Source organism: Narcine bancroftii, chromosome 11, assembly GCF_036971445.1.
Source record: "Narcine bancroftii isolate sNarBan1 chromosome 11, sNarBan1.hap1, whole genome shotgun sequence".
In the NCBI taxonomy this organism is placed as follows: Eukaryota; Metazoa; Chordata; class Chondrichthyes; order Torpediniformes; family Narcinidae; genus Narcine; species Narcine bancroftii.
In genome coordinates, this window is record NC_091479.1 from 30,550,741 (window position 1) to 30,574,538 (window position 23,798).

A 23,798-nucleotide genomic window follows, 5' to 3' on the forward strand; every position below is an offset into this window, starting at 1 on the left:
ACACATCCTTGGACTGCGCCTGTGTTGATGATCAGTGGGAAAGAAACCTTGTTTCCAATTCGTCCTGACTATGGTCTTCCAATGAGAATGTCAAAGATCCAATTGCAGAGTGAGGTACAGAGGGATAGAGTTAGTTGATTTTTGACCAGAACTGAGGAAACAATGGTATTGAAGGACGTCCTGAAGTTGATAACTCATCCAAAATTGCTCCTTTTGGATCAACAGAGACAACCTAAATGAATTGAACTATGAATTAACCACATGTCGTCTCTTTTGCCTCCCTTGTTGCTCAACGTTCAATATTGATGAGTTGGAAAGATGCTGTTGCCCCTAAAAATACTCAATTCCTCTGTGATATGGTGGCAGGCCTAACTTTGAATTGATCAGATGTTCTTCCACAGATTCACATTTAAACATTCTGTGTCCATGGGCACCTTTAATTCAACATTTTTGTAACATTTAATCACTGGGACCTTGCTTTATATTTTGTGTTTTTTAATGTTAGTGAAATTTTATGTACTCACTAAAGAACTTCAGAAGGGAAGGGGAAGGAATTTGGAGTATCGTATACTCTTTAAATCATGTTCTATTAGACATATGTTATAATTGTTTAAATGTTTATTACTTTATTTCAGTTTGTTATGATATAATGGTTAGACATGATCAATTTATTTTTATAATTTGTATTTTATCTGAATCTTCCTTTTTATGTATTACCATTGATTAATGGCTTCTGTTTTTTTCCTGTTTCTTAAAGGCCACTGAAAATATTTTAAAAGAGAGCCTCATGCCTTTGAAGCAATGGGCCTCCTGCCGGGTACCGGATATGAAATGGACCACCAGCCGGATGTGGAAAGGGCCTCCTGCCAGATGCCGGATGTGGCTTAGTCCTCCTGCCGGATGTGGAATGGGCCTCCATCCGGATGCCGGATGTGAAATGGGCCTCCTGCCGGATGTGGAATGGGACTCCTGCCGGATGCTGGATGTGGAATAGTCCTCCTGCCGGATGTGGAAAGAGCCTCAATCCGGATGCCGGATGTGCAGTGTGCCTCCTGCTGGGAAGGTAATTGTTTACATATTTTTTGGTCTCATGCACCTATTTCCACTTTTTGTGAAGATACCTTTCATATCTTGTCAGGTTCAGAATCAGGATTTATTGTCAAGAACATGTCCTAATATTTGGTGATTTGGGGCAGCAGGATGGAGCAAACATTCATCTTATAACCATCGTTCAGAACTAGACTTAAAAATAAAGTTAACAGTGCACAAAAAAGCAAGGCTGTGTCTTTGGCTCATTGATTATACAGGATCTGGTGGCATCAGGGAAGAAACTGACATTGTGGCATTGACCTCTATTCCTCAGGCTCCAGTACCTTATCCAATGATAGTAGAGTGAGGAAGTTATGGTCTGGATTGTGGAGGTTTTCTGTGATAGAGACTTTTATTTTAAGACAGCAAGTCATGTATAGATTCTGACTGGAGTGAATTCTACTGCCTGTGATGTTACAGGGAGAGATAAAAACCCTCTCGAAATTATGATTTTCCTGAGATATGGCACCTCCAGACCAGGCAGTGATGCAACCTACCAGAATGATCTGCATAGTACACCTGTGGAGGTTAAGGAGTGTCTTCATTGCGATAATGAATCTCCTCAGGCACATCACACGGTATAGCCAATGGTGAGGCTCTTTTGTGAAAGCATCACCATGGAGGCGCCATGACAGATCCTCAGAGTTTTAATGCTTAGGAATTTGACGTTCGCGAACATCTGCACTCCTGAGACCTCCATGAAGACTGGGTCGTGTTCTTTTGACTTCCTGCAGAATCCAAAATCTTATCCATTGTTTTGTTGACATTGAGTGAAAAGTTTGATTTGTTAGCATTCAATCAGGTGATCTATGTCCTTCCTTCTTCGCTTCATCATTGCGATTTATTGTTTGCTGACAATTGTGGTGTCATCCGCCAACATGTCGATAGCAATGGAATTATGGCTCACCACACACAGTCATGGGTTTACAGAGAGTTGAGCAGGGGGCTAAGCACACATCCTTGGACTGCGCCTGTGTTGATGATCAGTGGGGAAGAGACCTTGTTTCCAATTCGTCCTGACTGTAGTCTTCGAATGAGATTGTCGAAGATCCAATTGCAGAGTGAGGTTCAGAGGGATAGAGTTAGTTGCTTTTTGACCAGCACTGAGGGAACAATGGTATTGAAGGACGTCCTGAAGTTGATAACTCATCCAAAATTGCTCCTTTTGGATCAACAGAGACAACCTAAATGAATTGAACTATGAATTAACCACATGTCATCTCTTTTGCCTCCCTTGTTGCTCGACGTTCAATATTGATGAGTTGGAAATATGCTGTTGCCCCTAAAAACACAACATTACGCTGTAATTTGGTGGCAGGCCTTACTTTGAATTAATCAGATGTTCTTCCACAGATTCACATTTAATCATTCTGTGTCCATGGGCACCTTTAATTCAACATTTTTGTAACATTTAATCATTGGGACCTTGCTTTATATGTTTGTGTTTCTTTAATGATAGTGAAATATTATGTACTCACTAAAGAACTTCAGAAGGGAAGGGGAAGGAATTTGGAGTATCGTATACTCTTTAAATCATGTTCTATTAGACATATGTTATAATTGTTTAAATGTTTATCACTTTATTTCTGTTTGTTATGATATAATGGTTAGACATGATCAATTATTTTTATAATTTGTATTTTATATGAATCTTCCTTTTTATGTATTACCATTGATTAATGGCTTCTGTTTGTTTCCTGTTTCTTAAAGGCCACTGGAAATATTTTAAAAGAGAGCCTCATGCCTTTGAAGCAATAGGCCTCCTGCCGGGTACCGGATATGAAATGGGCCACCAGCCGGATGTGGAAAGGGCCTCCTGCCAGATGCCGGATGTGGCTTAGTTCTCCTGCCGGATGTGGAAAGGGCCTCCTGCCAGATGCCGGATGTGGCTTAGTTCTCCTGCCGGATGTGAATGGGCCTCCATCCGGATGCCGGATGTGAAATGGGCCTCCTGCCGGATGTGGAATGGGACTCCTGCCAGATGCTGGATGTGGAATAGTCCTCCTGCCGGATGTGGAAAGAGCCTCAATCCGGATGCCGGATGTGCAGTGTGCCTCCTGCTGGGAAGGTAATTGTTTACATATTTTTTGGTCTCATGCACCTATTTCCACTTTTTGTGAAGATACCTTTCATATCTTGTCAGGTTCAGAATCAGGATTTATTGTCAAGAACATGTCCTAATATTTGGTGATTTGGGGCAGCAGGATGGAGCAAACATTCATCTTATAACCATCGTTCAGAACTACTCTTAAAAATAAATTTAACAGTGCACAAAAAAGCAAGGCTGTGTCTTTGGCTCATTGATTATACAGGATCTGGTGGCATCAGGGAAGAAACTGACATGGTGGCATTGACCTCTATTCCTCAGGCTCCAGTACCTTATCCAATGATAGTAGAGTGAGGAAGTTATGGTCTGGTGTGGTGGAGGTTTTCCATGATAGAGACTTTTATTTTAAGACAGCATGTCATATATAGATTCTGACTGGAGTGAATTCTGGTGCCTGTGATGTTACAGGGAGAGTTAAACACCCTCTCGAAATTATCATTTTCCTGAGAGATGGCACCTCCAGACCAGGCAGTGATGCAACCTACCAGAATGATCTGCATAGTACACCTGTGGAGGTTAAGGTGTGTCTTCATTGCAATAATGAATCTCCTCAGGCATATCACACAGTATAACCAATAGCCCTTTTTTTGAATGCATCACCATGGAGACTCCATGACAGATCCTCAGAATTTTAATGCTTAGGAATTTGACATTCGTGAAAATCTGCAGACTCCTTTGTTAATTTGGTGTTGCTTCTGGTATGTGTGAGTTGGTCATTTCCCCAGTAGTCTCTTCCTCCTGCTTGATGTGGAATCCTCCAAATCCCAGATGCTGGATGTGGAATGTTTCTGCTGCAAGATGCCGGATGTGGAATGGTCGGCCTGCCAGATGTGGAACAGTCCACCTTTCAGATGCCGAACGTGGAATGTTCCTGCTGCTAGATGCCAGATGTGGAATAGCTTTGCTGCCATATGCCAGATGTGGGATGGTCCTTCTGCCAGATGCCAGATGTGGAATTGTCCGCCTACCAGTTGCCAGATGTGGAATGGTCCGCCTGCCAGGTGCCAGATGTGGGATGGTCTGCCTGCAAGATGTGGAATGGTCTGCCTGCTAGATGTGGAATGGTCCACCTGCCAGGTGCCAGGTGTGGATAGTCCACCTCCCAGATGCCAGATGAGGATTGGTCAGGTGCCTGTTGTGGGATGGTCTGTCTGACAGGTGCCGGATTTGGACTGCGCCTCCTGGCGGATGTCAGCTGTGTAATAGTCCTTCTGGATGTGGAAAGGGCCTGCTAAAGGAAAAGATAGTTTGGGGAATCTCCGATGTTCTTCTACCTTGATCACATTTAATCCTTCTCTGCTTATGGGCTCCTTTTATTCAATATTTTCCTAATTTATGAGATCACTAGAAACTTGCTTTATTATTTTGTGTTTTACTTTAATGGTAGTGAAATTATTTGTACTTACCCGAGAAGTTCAGAAGGTGAGAGGATAGAATTTGTCGTATTATATAATTTTGTGACTTTTTACAATTCGCCATGTTATAATTGTTGAAGTAATTTACAACCTTGTTCTCATTGGACTGTTATGATATTGTGTTTATATAATAGTTTGATTTCTCTTCTCTAACTCTTTCTTCTTTCTGTTTCCAGGTGCTCAATCATTTATCCGACATCCTGTGGACCAGACACTTTCAGAATTTGGAATTTTTTAGAATGTAAAATAATAATATCAGTGGTATTTATAAGTACATTTAAGCTGTTTTCAAATGATCAAAAACAAAGGCACGTCCCAACTAGAAATGCCACTGCACAGGGTGGGGTTACAGTGGCCCTGGGTAGTGGGGTTACGGTGGCTCTGGGTAGTGGGGGTTACGGCGGCTCAGGGTAGTAGGGTTACGACGGCTCTGGGTAGTGGGGTTATGGCGGCTCTGGGTAGTGGGGTCACGGCAGCTCTGGGTAGTGGGGTTACGGCGGCTCTGGGTAGTGGGGTTACGGTGGCTCTGTGTAGTGGGGATACGGCGGCTCTGGGTAGTGGGGTTACGGCGGCTCTGGGTAGTGGGGTTACGGCGGCTCTGGGTAGTGGGGTTACGGTGGCTCTGTGTAGTGGGGATACGGCGGCTCTGGGTAGTGGGGTTACGGCGGCTCTGGGTAGTGGGGTTACGGCGGCTCTGGGTAGTCGGGTTGAGGCGGCTCTGGCTAGTGGGGTTACGGCGGATCTGGCTAGTGGGGTTACGGCGGCTCTGGGTCGTGGGGTTACGGCGGCTCTGGGTTGTGGGGTTACGGCGGCTCTGGATCATAGGTTCACAGTGGCTCTGGGTCATGAGGTTATGGCGGCTCTCAATCGTGGGGTTACGGTGGCTCTGGGTCATGGGGTTACGGCGGCTCTGGGTCGTGGGATTATGGCGGCTCAGGGTTGTGGGGTTACAACGGCTCTGGGTAGAGGGGTTACAGCGACTCTGGGTAGTGGGGTTACGGCGGCCCTGGGTAGTTGGGTAAGTGCGGCTCTGGGTTGTGGGGTTACGGCGGCTCTGGGTATTGGGGTTACGGCGGCTCTAGGTCGTGGAGATATGGCGGCTCTGGGTAGTGGGGTTACGGTAGCTCTGGATCGTGGGGTCACAGTGGCTCTGGGTCATGAGGTTATGGCGGTTCTCAGTCGTGGGGTTACGGTGGCTCTGGCTCGTGGGGTTACGGCGGCTCTGGGTCGTGGGGTTATGGCAGCTCAGGGTTGTGGGGTTACGGTGGCTCTGGGTAGAGGGGTTACGGCGACTCTGGGTAGTGGGGTTACGGCGGCTCTGGGTAGTTGGGTAAGGGCGGCTCTGGGTTGTGGGGTTACGGCGGCTCTGGGTATTGGGGTTACGGCGGCTCTGGGTAATGGGGTTACGGCGTTTCTGGGTAGTGGGGTTACAGCGGCTCTGGGTAGTGGGGTTACAGTGGCTCTGGGTAGTGGGGTTATGGTGGCTCTTGGTGGTGGAGTTACGGCGGCTATGGGTGGTGGGGTTACGGCAACTCTGGCTGGTGGGGTTACGGTGGCTATGGGTAGTGGGGTTACGGTGGCTCGGGGTTGTGGGGGTTACGGTGGCTCTGGGTCGTGGGGTTATGGTGACTCTGGGTCGTGGGGTTACGGTGGCTCTGGGTGGTGGGGTTACGTCGGCCATGGGTGGTGGTGTTACGACGGCTCTGGGTCTTGGGGTTATGGGGGCTCTGGGTCGTGTGTTTACTGCGTCTCTGGGTTGTGGGGTTATGGTGGCTCTGGGTAGTGGGGTTACGGCGGCTCTGGGTCGTGGGATTACGGCAATCTGGGCCGTGGGGTTACGGCGGCTCTGCGTAATGGGTTACGGCGGCTCTGTGTAATGGGTTACAGCGGCTCTGTGTAGTGGGGCTATGGCGTCTCTGGGTCATGGGGTTACGGCGGCTCTGGGTCATTGGGTTAAGGCAGCTCTGGGTCGTGGGGTGACGGCGCCACTGGGTGGTGGAGTTACAGCGCCTCAGGGTGGTGGGATTACGGCGGCTCTGGTTAGTGGGGTTACGGCGGCTCTGGGTTGTGGGGGTTACGGTGGCACTGGGTAGTGCCGTTACGGTGGCTCTGGGTAGTGGGGTTACAGCGGCTCTGGGTAGTGGGGTTACGGTGGCTCTGGGTAGTGGGGTTACGGTGGCTCTGGGTAGTGGGGTTACGGCGGCTCTGGGTAGTGGGGTTACGTTGTTTCTGGGTGATGGGATTACAGCGGCTATGGGTGGTGGGTTTACGGTGTCTCTGTGTGGTGGGATTACGGCACCTCTGGGTGGTGGGGTTACTGCGGCTCTGGTTAGTGGGGTTACGGTGGCTCTGGGTCGTGGGGTTATGGTGGCACTTTGTAGTGGGGTTACGGTGGCTCTGGGTCGTGGGATTACGGTGGATCTGGGTAGTCGGGTTACGGTGACCCTGGGTACTTGGGTTACGGTGGCTCTGGGTAGTGGGGTTACGGTGGCTCTGGGTAATGGGGTTATGGTGGCACTCGTTAGTGGGGTTTCGGTGGATCTGGGTAGTGGGATTAAGGTGGCTCTGGTTAGTGGAGTTACCCTGGCTCTGGATCGTGGGGTTATGGTGGCTCTGGGTCTTGGGGTTATAGTGGCTCTGGGTAGTGGGGTTACCGTGGCTCTGGGTAGTGGGTTTACAGTGGCTCTGGGTAGTGGGGGTCATGGTGGCTCTGGTTAGTGGGTTTACGGTGGCTCTGGGTAGTGGGGTTACGGTGGCTCTGTGTCGTGGGTTTACGGTGGCTCTGTGTAGTGGGGTTACAGTTTCTCTGTGTGGTGGGATTACGGCACCTCTGGGTGGTGGGGTTATGGCGGCTCTGGTTAGTGGGTTTACGGCGGTTCTGGGTAGTGGGGATACGGTGGCTCAGGGTAGTGGGGTTACGGTGGCTCTGGGTCGTGGGGTTACGGTGGCACTTGGTAGTGGGGTTACGGTGGCTCTGGGTCGTGGGGGTTACGGTGGCTCTGGGTCATGGGATTACGGTGTATCTGGGTAGTCGGGTTACGGTGACCCTGGGTAGTTGGGTTATGGTGGCTCTGGGTTGTGGGGTTATGGTGGCTCTGGGTAGTGGTGTTACGGTGGCTCTGGGTGGTGGTGTTACGGCAGCTATGGGTGGTGGGGTTTCGGTGGCTGTGGGTAATGGGGTTACAGCGGCTCTGGATAGTGGGGATACGGCGGCTCTGGCTAGTGGGGTTACGGCGGCTCTGGATAGTGCGGTTACAGCGGCTCTGGCTGGTGGGAATACGGCAGCTCTGGATGGTGGGATTACGGCGCCTCTGGGTGGTGGTGTTACGGCTGCTCTGGGTAGTGGGGTTACGGCGGCTTTGATTAGTGGTGTTTCAGCGGCGCTGGGTAGTGGGGTTATGGTGGGTCTGGGTAGTGGGGTTACGGTGGCTCTTGGTTGTGGGGTTACGGTGGCTCTTGGTCGTGGGATTACGATGGCTCTGGGTCGTGGAGTTACAGTGGCTCCTGGTCGTGGGATTACGGCGGCTCTGGGTAATGGGGTTATGGCGACACTGGGTAGTGGGGTTACGGCGGCTCTGTGTAATGGGTTACGGCGGCTCTGTGTAATGGGTTACGGCGGCTCTGTGTAGTGGGGCTATGGCGTCTCTGGGTCATGGGGTTACGGCGGCTCTGGGTCATTGGGTTAAGGCAGCTCTGGGTCGTGGGGTGACGGCGCCACTGGGTGGTGGAGTTACGGCGCCTCAGGGTGGTGGGGTTACGGCAGCTCAGGTTAGTGGGGTTATGGCGGCTCTGGGTCGTGGTGTTTCGGTGGCTCTGTGTAGTGTGATTAAGGTGGCTCTGGGTAGTGGGGTTACGGTGGCTCTGGGTTGTCGGGCTACGGTGACCCTGGGTAGTGGGGTTACGGTGCCTCTGGATAGTGGGGTTACGGTGGCTCTGGGTCATGGGGTTACAGTGGCTCTGGGTCGTGGGGTTACGGTCGCTCTGGGTAGTGGGGTTACGGCGGCTCTGGGTCGTGGAGTTACGGTGGCTCTGGGTAGTTGGATTACGGTGGCTTGGGTAGTGTGGGTACGGTGGCTCTGGGTAGTTTGGTTACGGTGGCTCTGGGTAGTCGGGTCACGATGACTCTGGGCAGTCGGGTTATTGTGGCTCCGGGTAGTGGGGTTACGGTGGCTCTGGAGAGTGGGTTTACGGTTGCTCTGGGTGGTTGGGTTATGGTGGCTAGGGTAGTGGGGTTACGGTGGCTCTGGGTAGTGGGGTTACATTGGCGCTGGGTAGTGGGGATTACTGTGGCTTTGGTTAGTGGGGTTACGACGGCTCTGGATAGTGGGGTTATGGTGGCTCTGTTTAGTGGGGTTATGGTGGCCTGGGTAGTCGGGTTACGCTGGCTCTGGGTAGTGGGGTTACGGTGATTCTGGGTAGTTTGGATATGGTGGGTCTGTGAAGTGGGGTTATGGTAGCTCTGGGTAGTGGGGTTATGGTGGCTCAGGGTGGTGGGGTTGCGGCGGCTCTGGATGGTGGGGTTATGGCGTGGTGGGGTTACGGTACCTCTGGGTGGCGGTGTTATGGCGGCTCTGGGTCATGGGGTTAAGGCAGCTGTGAGTAGTGGGGTTATGTTGGCTCTGGGTAGTGGGGTTACGGCACCTCTCGGTGGTAGGGTTATGGCGGCTCTGGTTAGTGGGTTTACGGCGGCTCTGGGTGGCGGTGTTATGGCGGCTCTGGGTAGTGGGTTTAAGGCAGCTGTGGGTAGTGGGGTTACGTCGGCTCTGGGTAGTTGGCTTACGGGACTCATTTAAGGACTCTTATGCTTAGATTTTAGCTATTTTTTTCCAATGTATTGTACACTTTGTTTACAGTTCTTCATGTGTTTACATGTGTATGTTGTGTACAGTTTTTTAGACTTCCAATAAGTGGTATTTGTGTCTGTCCAGAGGAAAAATGAATCTCTGAGTTTTTATGTGTGTACTTGCCAATAAATCGGAATCTATATGGCACCATTTGTTCCCAATTGTTCTTTATTTGTTTCCCTGCGTAGGTTGAGTTGGTTCTTTTTGGCATGACCAAGAAGTGATAACTCTGCCTCGCCTACAGGAACAAGAATCTCAGGGTTGAATGTGACGTCATGCACTGAACTCGACAGTCAATCTGTAGTTGGCCCAAAGGGCCTGTTTCTACGCTGGGAAACTTTATGACTCTGTGAAAAAATCTGAGTGGCGGGAAATAATTTTTTTCAGGGAATGCCACAGTAAAGTCTGGAAATTCAAACTGTGTTTAATTGCAATGATTCAGCAAAAATATGAGGAGAATTAGGATCAGTTGTTGGGAGAGAACAGGGAAGCAGAGCTCAAGTCCCCTCCTTTCCTGTCACAAGGAAATACAAGACCACGAGAGAAGGTCCCACGGACATTGAGCCATGTGCACGGTGCACAGGCTTTGTTGGGAAGAGTTGGAGCTGAAGCAGGGGCCCTCACCAAAGCCACATCTGTCCCCATCTTTATCACCATCCTGACTGGGACTGTTGGAACCCTCCTTATTTGCTCAACAGCATTGAACACAGAACATTCCAGCACAGACCGGCCGTTCAGTCCACGATGTTGTGCTGACCGACGTAAACCTACTCCATAACAATCTAACCCCTCCCCACCTTACACCCGTCACCCTTTATTATCCTTACATCCATCTGCCTGTCAAAGAGTCTTCAATGTCCCGGTTGTCCCAGCCTCGATCACCACCCTCGCCACTACATTCCAGGCAGCACCACTCTCTGTGTGGACAAATGAAAGAGTCAGATCTCTCTCACATTTCCAAGAGTTAAGATTCAATTTATTGCCATGTAATAAAGACAGTGCAACATTACACAAAATTTGTTTTTCATCTGCTGTAGGGCAGACAGATTTGACATTGGCAGAAATTGCTTGAAGCACCTCTTTACAGTCAGAGAAAGAGAAGCAAATGAGACCTTCCCAGAGTCACTGAGCGTCCGTCAATTTGCTTCCAACCCTCCCATAGCCCCTGTTACCACACAGAATCTAGTCCAAACCATCAGCAGCTTGAGCTCCAGATCTGAGCCCCCATCATGATGAGGAACCCTTCAGGGACCTCGGTCCCCTCTCTCATCCTGCTTCAGATCCCTGGATCCCCTTCGGCCAGTCTTGAGCCAGTCTCCTGCAGTCCTGTGAATCCCTCAACTGCACTCGTCAGCAGCTCACAGCCTGAGGAGTTTCCTTCCCTCGAATCGCCCCCACCCCCCCCCCCCCCGCCTGTGGGTTCAACGACAGAACCCCTCTCTGGGCTGCCTCTGTGATCCTGTCCCAGGGGTCACCTCCTCTGCATCTCCTTCTTAAACCGGGGTGGGCTCCTCATTTCCTGGTGCCCTGAGCCAGTCCTCTGCTTCCCCGAAGTCTCTCACCTCTCCTGGCTGCTGCCAATCATAGGCCCTGCTATCCTGGAGGCGGCCCCCACGGCTGCAGTATTTTTCAAATAAAACCAGCGTCAGGTCAATGTACAGGTTTTTAAAGCCTGTCCGGATCCAACAGCATTCAGACTGGATGGTAGGAGCCCACAACGGAGCCCTGGGTTTCCGCTCTCCATGGGTCTGCAGTTCTGCCAGTGCTGCCATGTTCTCCCAGTCCCAGCTCTCTGAACAGTCAGGGTACCAAGGCTGTGTGGAGAAGCAGGGGAGTGGGGCGGTGGGAGAATGGATCAGTTCATGATGAAATGGTGGAGCGGACTCGATGGGCTGAATGGCCGACCTGCTCCTAGGTCTCATTGTCTCATCTTTTGCAAAGTACAGACATGATTTTTAAACTAAAACACACAATTTGTAAATCACAGTTTGGGCTTTTTAAATGAAAACTGCCCAGATTTTGGCCCTGCAAAGTTGTGGTTTTTGACCCCAAAACACCACACATTTTGTCAAATACAACCTTATCTTTTGGAAAAAAAAATCACTGTGCACTTTCCTGCAAAACACAGCACAGGCCCTTCGGCCCTCGACATTGTGCTGACCCATATATTCCAATACAAACATTTCCCGACCCACTACCAGTGAATCCCAATTCACTGCATTCACCCCTTCTTGTAGAATTTAGGGTCTGTGAATGAAGACAGAGATCATGGGTTCAGAAGAAAAGTTGAAAAATATACATTTACAAATTTACAGAATTAAGCGATGCGGGGACCTGGAGATCCTGGTGGAGCACCTTAGCACTGGGGGGGAGGGGCCTTAGGCTCCTTGGGTCTCCTGGTCCCCTTGTGAGGGAGGAGAGGTGGGCTAGTCCTCTGGCTCAATGGTGGAGGGGGATGCACTTTCCTCCTGAACTGGATCCCCCGAGGCCCTGACTGGGGTCTGTGAGAATGAGCTCCGTGATTTGCAGGGCACCTGAGGCAACAGACCCTTTGATCTGGTGGTTGACAGGTCCTGATGTAGACCGTGTTCTCCCTCCCATCCGGGTATCCACAAAGGCATACGTGGGATTGGTGTGGAGCAGGTTCGCCCTTTCCACCAGGGGGTCGGTTCTTGCTTCTCCTCACATGCTTCCTGAGAAGGACTGGACCCGGAGTGGTGATCCAGGTTGGGAGTGTTGTTCTCGATCTCGACCTACTTTCCAAATTGAGTAAGAGCTTGTGACGAGTAGTGTTGGTCATGGTACATAGTAGCGACTGGATGGAATGGAGCGCCATAGGGAGGACTTCCTGTTACCCCTCACCAGCAGGTGGCTCGTCACTCATAAAGGATGAATATAGCTGGGACACCTGAATAGTGCTCTAACAAACCTTTTCTAATTGATCTCCCAAAAACATATCTATATACTCTGTCACACATTGCTGAAGTCCACAATCAGCTCTTTGACGCAGACAGTGGGTGTTATATTGCTTCAGCCAAGATTTCTGTCTCCGTCCTGTGTGCTGACCCATTGACCCTTTTTATACAGTGCACTGCTGTGGTATCATTTGCTAATAAGTGATTGGAAAATGTAATTTCTGAATCAGTCATAGGTGCAAAGAGAATAGAGCAGGAGATGGAATTGGCCACCCTGTGACTCTCCGCTCCTGATTGTGGAGGAGATGAGTTTACCAATCCGTACTCTTTGGGGTCTGAAGGGAAGGAAATCCAAGTGGTCAAGTCACCTTTATTTATCATTCAAACCATTGCCATTAATATCACAGGAAAGATGAGAGAGGGTTTCTCCAGGAACAAGGAGCATATTGACATAAATCGGAATGAACTATTAAGTCATAAGACATTTTTTTTAAAAACCCACGAAAACAAACCCATGATATACGAGTACACATATGTTCTCGGAATAGAGGAGCCTGATGGCTTGCGGATAAAAGCTGTTACACAATCTGGATGAGTGGGCCCAAACGCTCCTTCCAGATGGAAGAATGGAGACCATTTCCAAGAAGGGTGTGTGAAGTCTTTCACCATATTATTTGCCTTCCACGTGGATCTTGCCTTGTAGATGTCCATCATGGCAGGAAGAGAGCCCTCAATGATATTCTCCGCTGATTCCACTATCCTCTGGAGGGTTTTAAGGTCTGAGGTGGTACAGTTTCCAAACCAGAGTGTGATGCAATGGCTCCGAATCCTCTCAATACATCCTCTGTAGGATGTCGTGTGGATGGAGGGTGGGAGATGAACTTTCCTCTGCCTTCAGAGGATGAAGAGATGCTACTGGGCTTTCTCGATAATGGAGCTGGTGTTGAGGACCAGGGGAGATTCTCCACCCAACGCACACCAAGAAACCTGGTCCTTTTCACAACCTCAACGGTGGAGCCGTCAGTGGTCAGTGAACAGTGATCCTTCGGGCCTCCCTGAAGTGGACAACCATCTCTTTGGTTTTATTAACATTCAGATATAGACTGTTGGCTCTGCACTAGTCTGTTAGCAACTGCACCTCAACACTGACTCATCATTCTTGCTGATAAGGCCCACCACGGTCGCATCATCAATGGACTTGAGGATATGGTTTGAGCTGAGTCTAGTTGCACAGCCATGGGTCAGCAGAGTCGACAGCAATGGACAAGCCCACAGCCCGGGGGAGGTGGGGAGGGGTGATGATCTGGGAAGTCCTGATTGTGACCCAGAATGCTTAAGATCTCCCCCACAGGATGTCAAGAATCTAACTGCAGAGGGAAGTGTTTAGGCCCAGCAGGTTCAACGTCTCCATCAGGTACTGAGGTCTGATTGGGTTGAAGGCTGAAGTGAAGTCAATGAACAACATTCCAACAGACCTGTGTTTGCTTCCAGATGGGTGAGGCTAAATGGAGGGAGGTGGTGATGGCATAATCCATAGAGCAGTTTGATCAATATACGAATGGCAGGGGGTCCAGTGAGGGGAGCAACAGGAGGTTGATGTGCCCCATGATGAGACTCTCAAAGCACTTCATGATGGTAGATGTAAGTGGGGCAGGGCAGCCGTCACTGAGGAAAGAACTGATGACTTCTTCGGCCCAGGGACGATGGTGGCGGCTTTGAAGAAGTAGGAACTGTGCCCCTGTAGAAGCACAAGGTCGACTGGTGCTCCTCCGTCTTCTGTCTGGGCTGTGGTCATTCAGGCACAGGGCTTGTGACCTGGTTTATGGTGGCCTCGTTCTCTCATTGTCCGCCAAACACATCGGCATGGGCTGCGACTGTCCTGGGATTTGAGAAGTCCTCGTCTGCTTGCAGGAACGGGATGTCCTCTGGCATTTGTTCGAGGTAGGCTTGCTCAAGCATCAGGCAGGGTCTGTGACCTTCTATCAGTGCAAGCATCTCGTCCATCAAGGCCAATTTTATCAATACAGTCATCTGTTCTAGGAATAATATAACCATCTGTTTTAGTTACTGAATTAACCTTCCTGTAATCTGTACAGAATCTAATAATTCCATCTGGTTTCGGTACCAGAATACAAGAAAAAAAAACTTCTGAGTTTGAAGGTCTAATAATGTAATTTCTCAACATATATTCCACCTCCTGATCCATGATTTTACTCCTTAATGTATATACTATATAGGTCTGTCCCCCAGGCCATTGAGGTGCATCAGCCTGGCTGCGTGCTGCCGACAGGAGAGTCTTTCTTTTCTTTTTCAATCTTTTTATTATTATTATAATTTATAAACACATACAGTTCAAAGAGATATAAAAAAATACATAGTAAGTAATGAATTAATACAGAGATATTAAACAATAATATTACAGAATAAAAATATATCATAAAAAAAAATTTGATCAGTTTAGGGTGTGAACTATCTCTAAAAAAAAAGATATAATTAATAACAATATATGAAAAAAGAGAAAAAAAAACCCAAAAAAGAAGAAAAAACAAATCTGAATTTTAAAAAAACTTAAAAAAAAAACCTACAGATATAGCTAAACCATGCCGATCACTCCGATCTCATCTTACAGCCCAATTATCATACATAATCATAAAAAGAAAACAGAGCCAGATCAACTCACCACAAATGAAAATATTGAATAAATGGTCGCCAGGTTAACTCAAACTTAGAAGGGGATTCATAGACAGAGTTTCTAATTTTCTCTAAATTTAAACATAGTATGGTTTGGGTAAACCATTGGAAAACAGTGGGAGGATTTACCTCTTTCCAATTTAATAGTATAGATCTTCTAGCCATTAGTGTAAGAAAAGCAATCATACGATCCGCAGGAAGAGATAAATAAGTCAAATCTATCATAGGTAATCCAAAAATTGCAGTAATGGGATGTGGTTGTAAATCAATATTCAAAACAGTAGATATAATGGAAAAAATTTCCTTCCAATAATTCTGTAAAGAGGGACAGGACCAAAACATATGTGTAAGGGAAACTATTTCCAATTGACATTTATCACATATAGGATCGATATGAGAATAAAAGCGATGGAGTTTATCTTTAGACATATGAGCTCTATGAACAACTTTAAACTGTATTAGTGAATGTTTTGCACATAGAGAAGAAGAGTTTACCAGTCGCAGAATTTTATTCCAATTTTCATTAGAAATATGAAGGTTGAGTTCTCTTTCCCAATCATTTTTAAACTTTTCAAAAGTCCCAGAATTTATTTTTGTAACTATAATTTAGATATCACACCTTTTGGAGGGAATTTTGAATATAGTATATCCTCTAAAACAGTCGTAGTCTCCCGATTGGGAAAAGAGGGTAAAGTCGAAACTAAGAAACTCCTAATCTGCAAATATCGAAAGAAATGAGATCGAGGTAAATCATATTTCATGGATAATTGTTCAAATGATATGAAAGAGTTATCCAAGAATAAATCCGAAAAGCATGTTATACCTTTAACTTTCCAGAGTAAATAAGCTTGATCAATTAGAGAGGGATGAAAAAGGAAATTTAGTACAATAGGAGTTTCCAAGATAAAATGACTTAGGCCAAAAAATCTCCGGAATTGAAACCATATACGTAGTGTATGTTTAGCCATTGGATTATCAATTTGTTTATATAATTTAGTAAGAGAAAAAGGGAGAGCAGCTCCCAAAATAGAGCTAATTGAGAAATTTTGTATCGGTTTAATTTCTAAATTTACCCAATGGGGATTTAGAGATAATTCTGAATAATTCAACCAATACCTTAAGTAACTAATATTAATTGCCCAGTAATAAATTCTAAAGTTGGGTAATGCCAACCCTCCCTCTAGTTTGGATTTCTGTAAATATTTTTTCCCCAATCTAGGATTCTTGTTTTGCCAGATATACGAGGACAATTTAGAATCGACCTTATCAAAAAAAGATTTAGGAACAAAAATAGGTATAGCTTGGAATATATATAAAAATTTAGGTAAGATCATCATCTTAATAGCATTAAATCGGCCTATCATGGATAGGGATAATGGTGACCAAGGAGAGTCTAAAGATGCTGAGGAGGAGGGTTTTGAGGGCGATGTACTTGTCCTCCTCAGAGGGATCATGGATCAGATCATCAACTCTGGCTGCTGTTTCCTTGTTGAGGACACTCACCATGTGGTAGAACACACATGGTGATCTGCCGGAGTTGAAGCTCCGCCTCCACCTGCCTGATCCATGTGCGGGGCCGGTGGGTCCAGAATGGGGGAGCTTCACAGAGACAGTGCTGATCGCCGAGGAATCCATGATTTGAGACCAGATGTCATCTGGGCTCTGCAGGGTCACCAATGTCATGGCCGCTACACACAGAAAACACCACAGGACTTGATGGAATTTCCAGGACAATTGTTTAATTGAATTTGGAGCGCCCCAATTTAAGGCCAACGTTTGTTCTGCCCCACGCAGTGGTGACGTCATTAAGTGGCCCGGGACACAAACTGAGGCCACGAGGCAATAAGCAAGCCCTGACAGCGCCATCTTCTTCAGCTGCCCCGCCAGCGCAGCGGTACAAACAGGGCCGGTTCATTCGCAGAGATGTGCACCACCACCAAACCTTATGATGAGGATAAGGGGAGTGGAGAACCATCTGTTTCAGAGGTGTTTGCTGTTGAGAGGGTTGAAGAAGTTATCGATCATAAGATTATGGCAACAAAATCTTGTGAGGGTAACCTTAAAGAAACCATGGTTCCTGAGCGCCTGTCGAACTCAGCAATTTTGGAAAATTTGGAGGAAAAGTTAGGTCATCTTAAATCACAAGAAACAGATGCAATTGAAGGAAGTAATTTTGAAATTTACAGATTTGTTCCTGATGTGCCAAAATAAACATATCAGTGATTTATCATGATGTAGACGTGGGAGAAGCAAGTCCCATGAATAAACACCCATATAGTATATACATTAAGGAGTAAAATCATGGATCAGGAGATGGAATTTACGTTGAGAAATGACATTATTAGACCTTCAAACTCAGAAAGATTTTTTTTCTTGTATTCTGGTACCGAAACCAGATGGAATTATTAGGTTCAGTTCAGATTACAGGAAGGTTAATTCAGTAACTAAAACAGATGCTTATCCTATTCCGAGAACAGATGACTGTATTGATAAAATTGGCAAAGCTAAATTTCTTACTAAGTTGGATTTGTTGAAAGGTTACTGGTGTCTGTCTTTAACTGGGAGAGGAAAGAATATTTCGGCTTTTGTAACTCCATCCGGTTTATATGAGTATAACGTGTTACCTTTTGGCATGAAAAATGCCCCTGCTACATTCCAAAGGATGATTAATTTGGTAATCCAAGGGTTAACTCATACAGATGCTTATATTGACAAAGGGGGTGATGTGGCCATCTTGGGTCTGTCCTCAGGGTGCACCGGGATCTGGTGATATCCGCACACCAGGTCAACTTTGGAGAAAGCCCTCGCACCGTGCAGGTTGGCCATAAAGTTCTGGATGTGAGGGATGGGGTAACGGTCAGGAATGGTTGCCTCGTTGAGTCGTCGATAGTCTCCGCAGGGACGCCAGCCGCCGGAGACTCACTAACCTGACAGATTGACACTGTGGAATCCTTGATGAAATTGAAACTTAAATGCAAATTTCCCTAACTACATTCTGGTTTCTGGTTGAAAAGTACATATTTCAACTTCTTTAACTGTTTTACAAGTGCTATTAATATTTAAACATGACAGTTCATAGATGTCAAAACAATGTTTAATCATTTCCCAAAAAAGCATTTATTTTAATGTTTGTAGTTTCATTTTAGCATTTATATTATGTTTTTTTAAAATAGAAATGAGGATGTGAATTTCCTGATCTACATTTTGTTTCTTGTAGAAAAGTATTTTTTCCAACCTCTGAGAACGTTTCACATATGAAATTAATTTATATACAACACAGTTCATAGTTTGTGAAAACAAAGATAAAACTTTTCCCAAAATAGCATTTATTTTAGTGTTTGTAGTTACATTTTAGCACATATTTAAAATTGAAATGTCGATGTGAATTTCCTGATGTACATTTTGTTTTCTTGAAGAAAAATCGTTTTACATGTGCTGTTAATTTATACACAACACAGTTCATAGCTTGTGAAAACAAAGATTAAACGTTTCCCAAAATGGCATTTATTTTCGTGTTTGTAGTTCCTTTCCATTTTAAAATCCCAATTTTATACTCTGAGACTCAAGAACTTTACAGGTTGATACTGTGAAGTTCACTTCCATAAAAATGTCACACTTTGAAACTCACTCACATCACCAGGTCACACTGTGAAAATTATTCACATACCAAGTTTACACTGTGGGACTCACTCACATAACATCTACAATGTGGGATTCACAAAGTAAACAAGATTATACCGTGCAAATCTCTCACATACCAAGTTTACACTGTGGAACTCACTCACATAACATTTACAATGTGGGATTCACTAAGTAAACAAGATTAAACTGTGCAAATCTCTCACATACCAAGTTTACACTGTGGGACTCACTCACATAACATTTACAATGTGGGATTCACTAAGTAAACAAGATTATACCGTGCAAATCTCCCACATACCAAGTTTACACTGTGGGACTCACTCACATAACATTTTCAATGTGGGATTCACTAAGTAAACAAGATTATACCGTGCAAATCTCCCACAAAGCAAGTTTACACTGTGGAACTCACTCACATTACATTTACAATGTGGGATTCATAAAGAAGACATGATTACACTGTGGGACTCACTAACATAAAGTTTACAATATGGGATTCACAAAGAAAACATGATTATTCTTTGGAACTCACTCACATCACAAGGTTACACTGTCGAACTCACTAACAAAACATTTTCAATGTCGAACTCCAATGAGAAAACAAGGTCAAAAGGTGGGACTCACTCACTTACAAGGTTAGACGGCGGGTAAAAATCACATCACATGTTCATTCTGATGAATTCATTCAAATAACAAAGTTACATTGTGGAATCCCCCTCAATAAGAAAGATAAACTGGAAGAGTCATGTAATGGAGTAGGGGCCGGTAGGAGAATACCAGCCCTCTCCAGAAAAAAAGGAAATAAGTGAAGAAAAAGCAAAGCCCCTGTTTTGGGTAAACTTATACCTCTCATTTTGTTCATTTTAGATTGGTCACAGTGTTTGAGCCACCGAAAGAAAATAGACACACACTCACCGAGAGCAGTTCAGTTTATACAAATGTTTATTACTAATTCAAAAGCTGATTTCACACTACAATATGCAAACCCTTCCCAACTATACTTATCAATGCCTGGGCTGGTCCCAACTGCCGAAGCGAGGCAACAACTGCACACTTGTAGTAGGTTGTCAGGGCGCCGGTAGCAGCTTCTCCACCTCCCCCGACCGGGACGTTGCTTGGACTCTGGCTGTTCTTCCTTCTTGACAAGGGGTGTTCCCACCCCTCGGAGAGTCTAAACTTCAGTAGCAGGACCACAGGCTTATATACCCCAAAAAGAATTAATCATGCGCCTACTCCTTCTAATATTTATCAGTCAAAATCAAAATTGAACATTATATTCTACAATTTAGAAGATTAATTATTATGGAACCAGGATGTTATGATTTCCTGGTTTATCTCGTAGATACAAAGACTTATTAAAACTTCTCGAGCAAGACAGGTTGTGACCAATTCGTCAATTTCAGAGTGTTGCATTTGACAACTGCTTTCCCTAGGCCTCACAGTGGAATTCCATTTCAAAGTCTATCTTCAGATAAATCCCCATGGCTGAGTTTAATTACATCTGCTAGTTCTGAAAGTAAGGTGACCTGCGTGTGGACCCAGTGTCGTCAGTTCCACATAAGCAAAAAGCATCTGTGCACATGGTTTTAATCCTCCATTACAGCTCCAGACACACAAATCATAACGAATAAAAAATAAAGGTGTGGAGAAAATGGCTCCTCAGAAAGAAAAGCCAAAACAACAGGAAGAAAAGAATAAAGACACCAGAAGAGAAAGTGAAGGCCTTACCTGCACGAAAAAGCAGGGACCCACCGTGGAAAGAGGAGCCCGCTCCCCGAGGTGAGTGGAGACACCGCAGGGTCGCGACCCACCAACTGTGGGACAGCAAAAATGGCTCACGGAGCCAAACAGGGGTGCACCACTGCGGATACGCGAAGAATCGTGCAGGCACGATGCGCACGACAAGGAGCATACTGACGGGAGGGGGACCGGCTGTGGAGTTAAACTCCACAGCACCAACAGCTGTGAGATGCCCGACAGCAGGGCTCCCAGCTGGAAGATAAAGAAAGCAACTAGAAAGGGAGGGATGAGAAAGAAAAAAGGAAGCAAGAGACACAACAGATAAACAGCCCAGAAGAAGAGGACCAACATCAAGAAACCATGGAAAAAAAAACGCAAAAAACTGAGACAAGCAGCTCAACCAGAAAGTCCAAAGAGACACAGATACAAGGAAGAGAAATAGAAGACACAAACCCAAGAGCAGACACAGAAGAAGAAGAAGGAGAACACCAAGCTCTGCACAGAGGAATAGGAGGTAAAATGAATGGAGAGTACATAAAGAAAAATTATTTTTCATGAACAAATGAAAGCATTAAAAGAATGGCTGACACTAGAATTTAGTGAAATGAAAAGTACAGAAGAAAAAGTGAGTAAAATAGAGCTGGTCATAACAGATGTAGGGAAAGGATCAGAAAATGTGGAAGAACGTGTAATGGCAGTAGAAATGGAAGTGAACAACCTAAAAAAAAAATTGGAAGAAAGTGACAAAAAAATTAAAGAAACACAGGTGTTGTTAGCCCAGAAGTTGGATATAATGGAAAACTATAGTAGGTGAAACAATATAAAGATAGTGGGCCTTAAGGAAGATGAAGAAGGCAAAGATATGAAAGAATTTATAAAAGAATGGATCCCAAAGGTCCTGGGAATGCCAGAAATGCAGGAAGGAATGGAAATAGAAAGCACACACAGAACATTAGCCCCGAAACCACAGTCACAACAAAAAACAAGATCCGTTTTAGTAAAATTCCTGAAATACATGACAAGAGAAAATATATTGGAGAAGGCAATGAATAAAATTAGAGAAGAGAAAAAACCACTGGAATACAAAGGTCAATTTTTTTTCTACCCCGACTTAAGTTTGGAGCTCCTAAAGAAGAGGAAGGAGTTTAATGCAGCAAAATCGATCCTATGGTAGAAAGGATTTAAATTTATGTTAAGATATCCAGCGGTGCTTAAAATAGTTACCCGGGGCAGCAAAACGGACTGTTCTCGGATCTGGAGAATGCACGAGAATTTGCAGAACACCTGCAAGACAGACAGAGAGATGAAGAGATGTAACAAGAACAAAGAACAACAATAAACTATATATAAAGATGTAAAAATAATGTATAAGTAAGAACTTAAGGAGGGAAGAAAAGGGAAGTCAGGGAGTAGGGGGAAAGAAAAGAGGAGGAGTTAACAAATAAATAAATAAAACATAAAAAGAAAAAGAGAAGAAACGAGTAGGAGCTTTGTTATAATGTGAAGATAAAAGTCTTTTCTGGAGGGGGTTGGGTGGGAGAGAATAACAGTTACTGCGAAATCAGTTGACACTTGCGAACGGGTTCGCAGTCTGAATGGAGAGGGAAGTTGTGGTTGCCCAGCAAGGGACAAGGGGTGACTCAGAGATGGGGGACAGTTGGGGTTAAGGGAATTATAGATGTGGGAATGGTGGAAATATTTTATGTTTTAGAAGTGTTGTCATACAGTGCGTTCAAAAAAAGAAAACTGAGAAATGGAAATGGGGAAAAGGGGAAAGGTGGTGGTGAGGAATCGGAAATGAGATTTAAACAAAGTATGAGATGGCTATGTTGAACTATATGACTATAAATATTAATGGAATACATAACCAAATCAAAAGGAAGAGGATATTAAATTTACTGAAAAAATAGATATAGCATTCGTGCAGGAAACACATCTAACTGAAGTGGAACAGAAGAGATGAAGGAGAGAGTGGGTAGGGCAGGTAACAGCACCATCATATAATTCAAAAGCCAGAGGTGTAGCTATATTAATCAATAAAAATGTACCAATCAAAACAGAGGAGGAAATAATAGATCCAGCAGGGAGATATGTAATGATAAAGTGTCAGATATATTCAGAACTCTGGAATTTGGTCAATATATATGCACCTAATGAAGAGGATCAAAAGTTTATGCAAAATATTTTTTTGAAGATTGTAAAAACACAGGGGAATATATTGATAGGAGGGGACTTTAACCTTAATTTGGATTCAAAGATGGATAAAACTGGACAAAAGACTAGCAGAAAGTACAAAGTAGCCAAATTATGGTTAAATCAATGCAGGAAATGCAACTTTTGGATCTATGGAGGAAGCAACACCCAAAGGAGAAGGACTACTCACATTATTCGAGTAGACATAAAACATACTCAAGGATTGACCTGTTCCTGTTGTCAGCCCATATCCAAGGGAGATTTAGGATAATGGAATATAAAGCTAGATTGTTATCTGAACGCTCACCCCTGTTATTAGCAATAGAACTGGAGGACATCCCAACAAGAACATATAGATGGAGATTAAACTCCATGCTACTTAAAAGACAGGGTTTTAGAGAATTTATTGAGCGCCAAATTAAAATGTACTTTGAAATCAATATAGAATCAGTGAAAGACAAATTTATATTATGGGATGCAATGAAAGCCTTCATCAGAGAGCAGATAATAAGTTATGTAACTAAGATGAAAAAGGACTACAATCGGGAAATAGAACAGCTGGAAAGGGAAATAGTAAGTACAGAAAAAGATCTAGTGTCAAGGAAAGATACAACAAAAAGAAGAGAATTGGCAGACAAAAAAAAATATGAAACACTACAAATGTATAAGGTGGAGAAGAACATAATGAAAATAAAGCAGAAGTATTACGAGTGAGGAGAAAAAAACGCACAAAATACTAGCTTGGCAGCTTAAAACAGAACAAGCTAAAAGAACGGTTTTGGCATCAAGGAAAAAAGACAAACAAATTACATAAAACCCAACAGAGATCAATGAAAACTTTAAGGAATTCTAGGACCAATTATACCGAACTGAGATTGAAGGGAAAGAAGACAAAATAGATGAGTTTCTCGCTAAAATTGAATTACCAAAATTGCAATAAGAGGAGAAAACAATCATAGCTCAAAAAACAATGTGAAAAGATGAATTAACTATTTCCATACACCCTCCCCTTTTACGTCTATTTTTCTAAATCCACTCCATGATCGAAACATCTCCACTTGACCCAACCCACATTTCTTCTCCCATTCAAGCACTCAGTAATACACCAAGGCAATAAAATAAAATCTCAATGCTGGAAATACTCAGCAGATCATCTACTGGA

The 23,798-nt window shown here is 45.0% G+C and overlaps 1 protein-coding gene across 1 annotated transcript; it reads left to right on the top strand.

Moving 5' to 3' along the window:
- Positions 1 to 2,810: 2,810 nt before the first annotated feature.
- LOC138745710 (ice nucleation protein-like) lies at positions 2,811 to 9,602 on the top strand. Its single transcript, XM_069902989.1, has 2 exons — positions 2,811 to 3,157; positions 4,788 to 9,602. Exon 2 carries the CDS (start codon positions 4,904 to 4,906, stop codon positions 6,392 to 6,394), a length of 1,491 nt encoding a protein of 496 aa, XP_069759090.1. The 5' UTR covers positions 2,811 to 3,157; positions 4,788 to 4,903; the 3' UTR covers positions 6,395 to 9,602.
- The last annotated feature ends 14,196 nt before the right edge of the window (positions 9,603 to 23,798 follow it).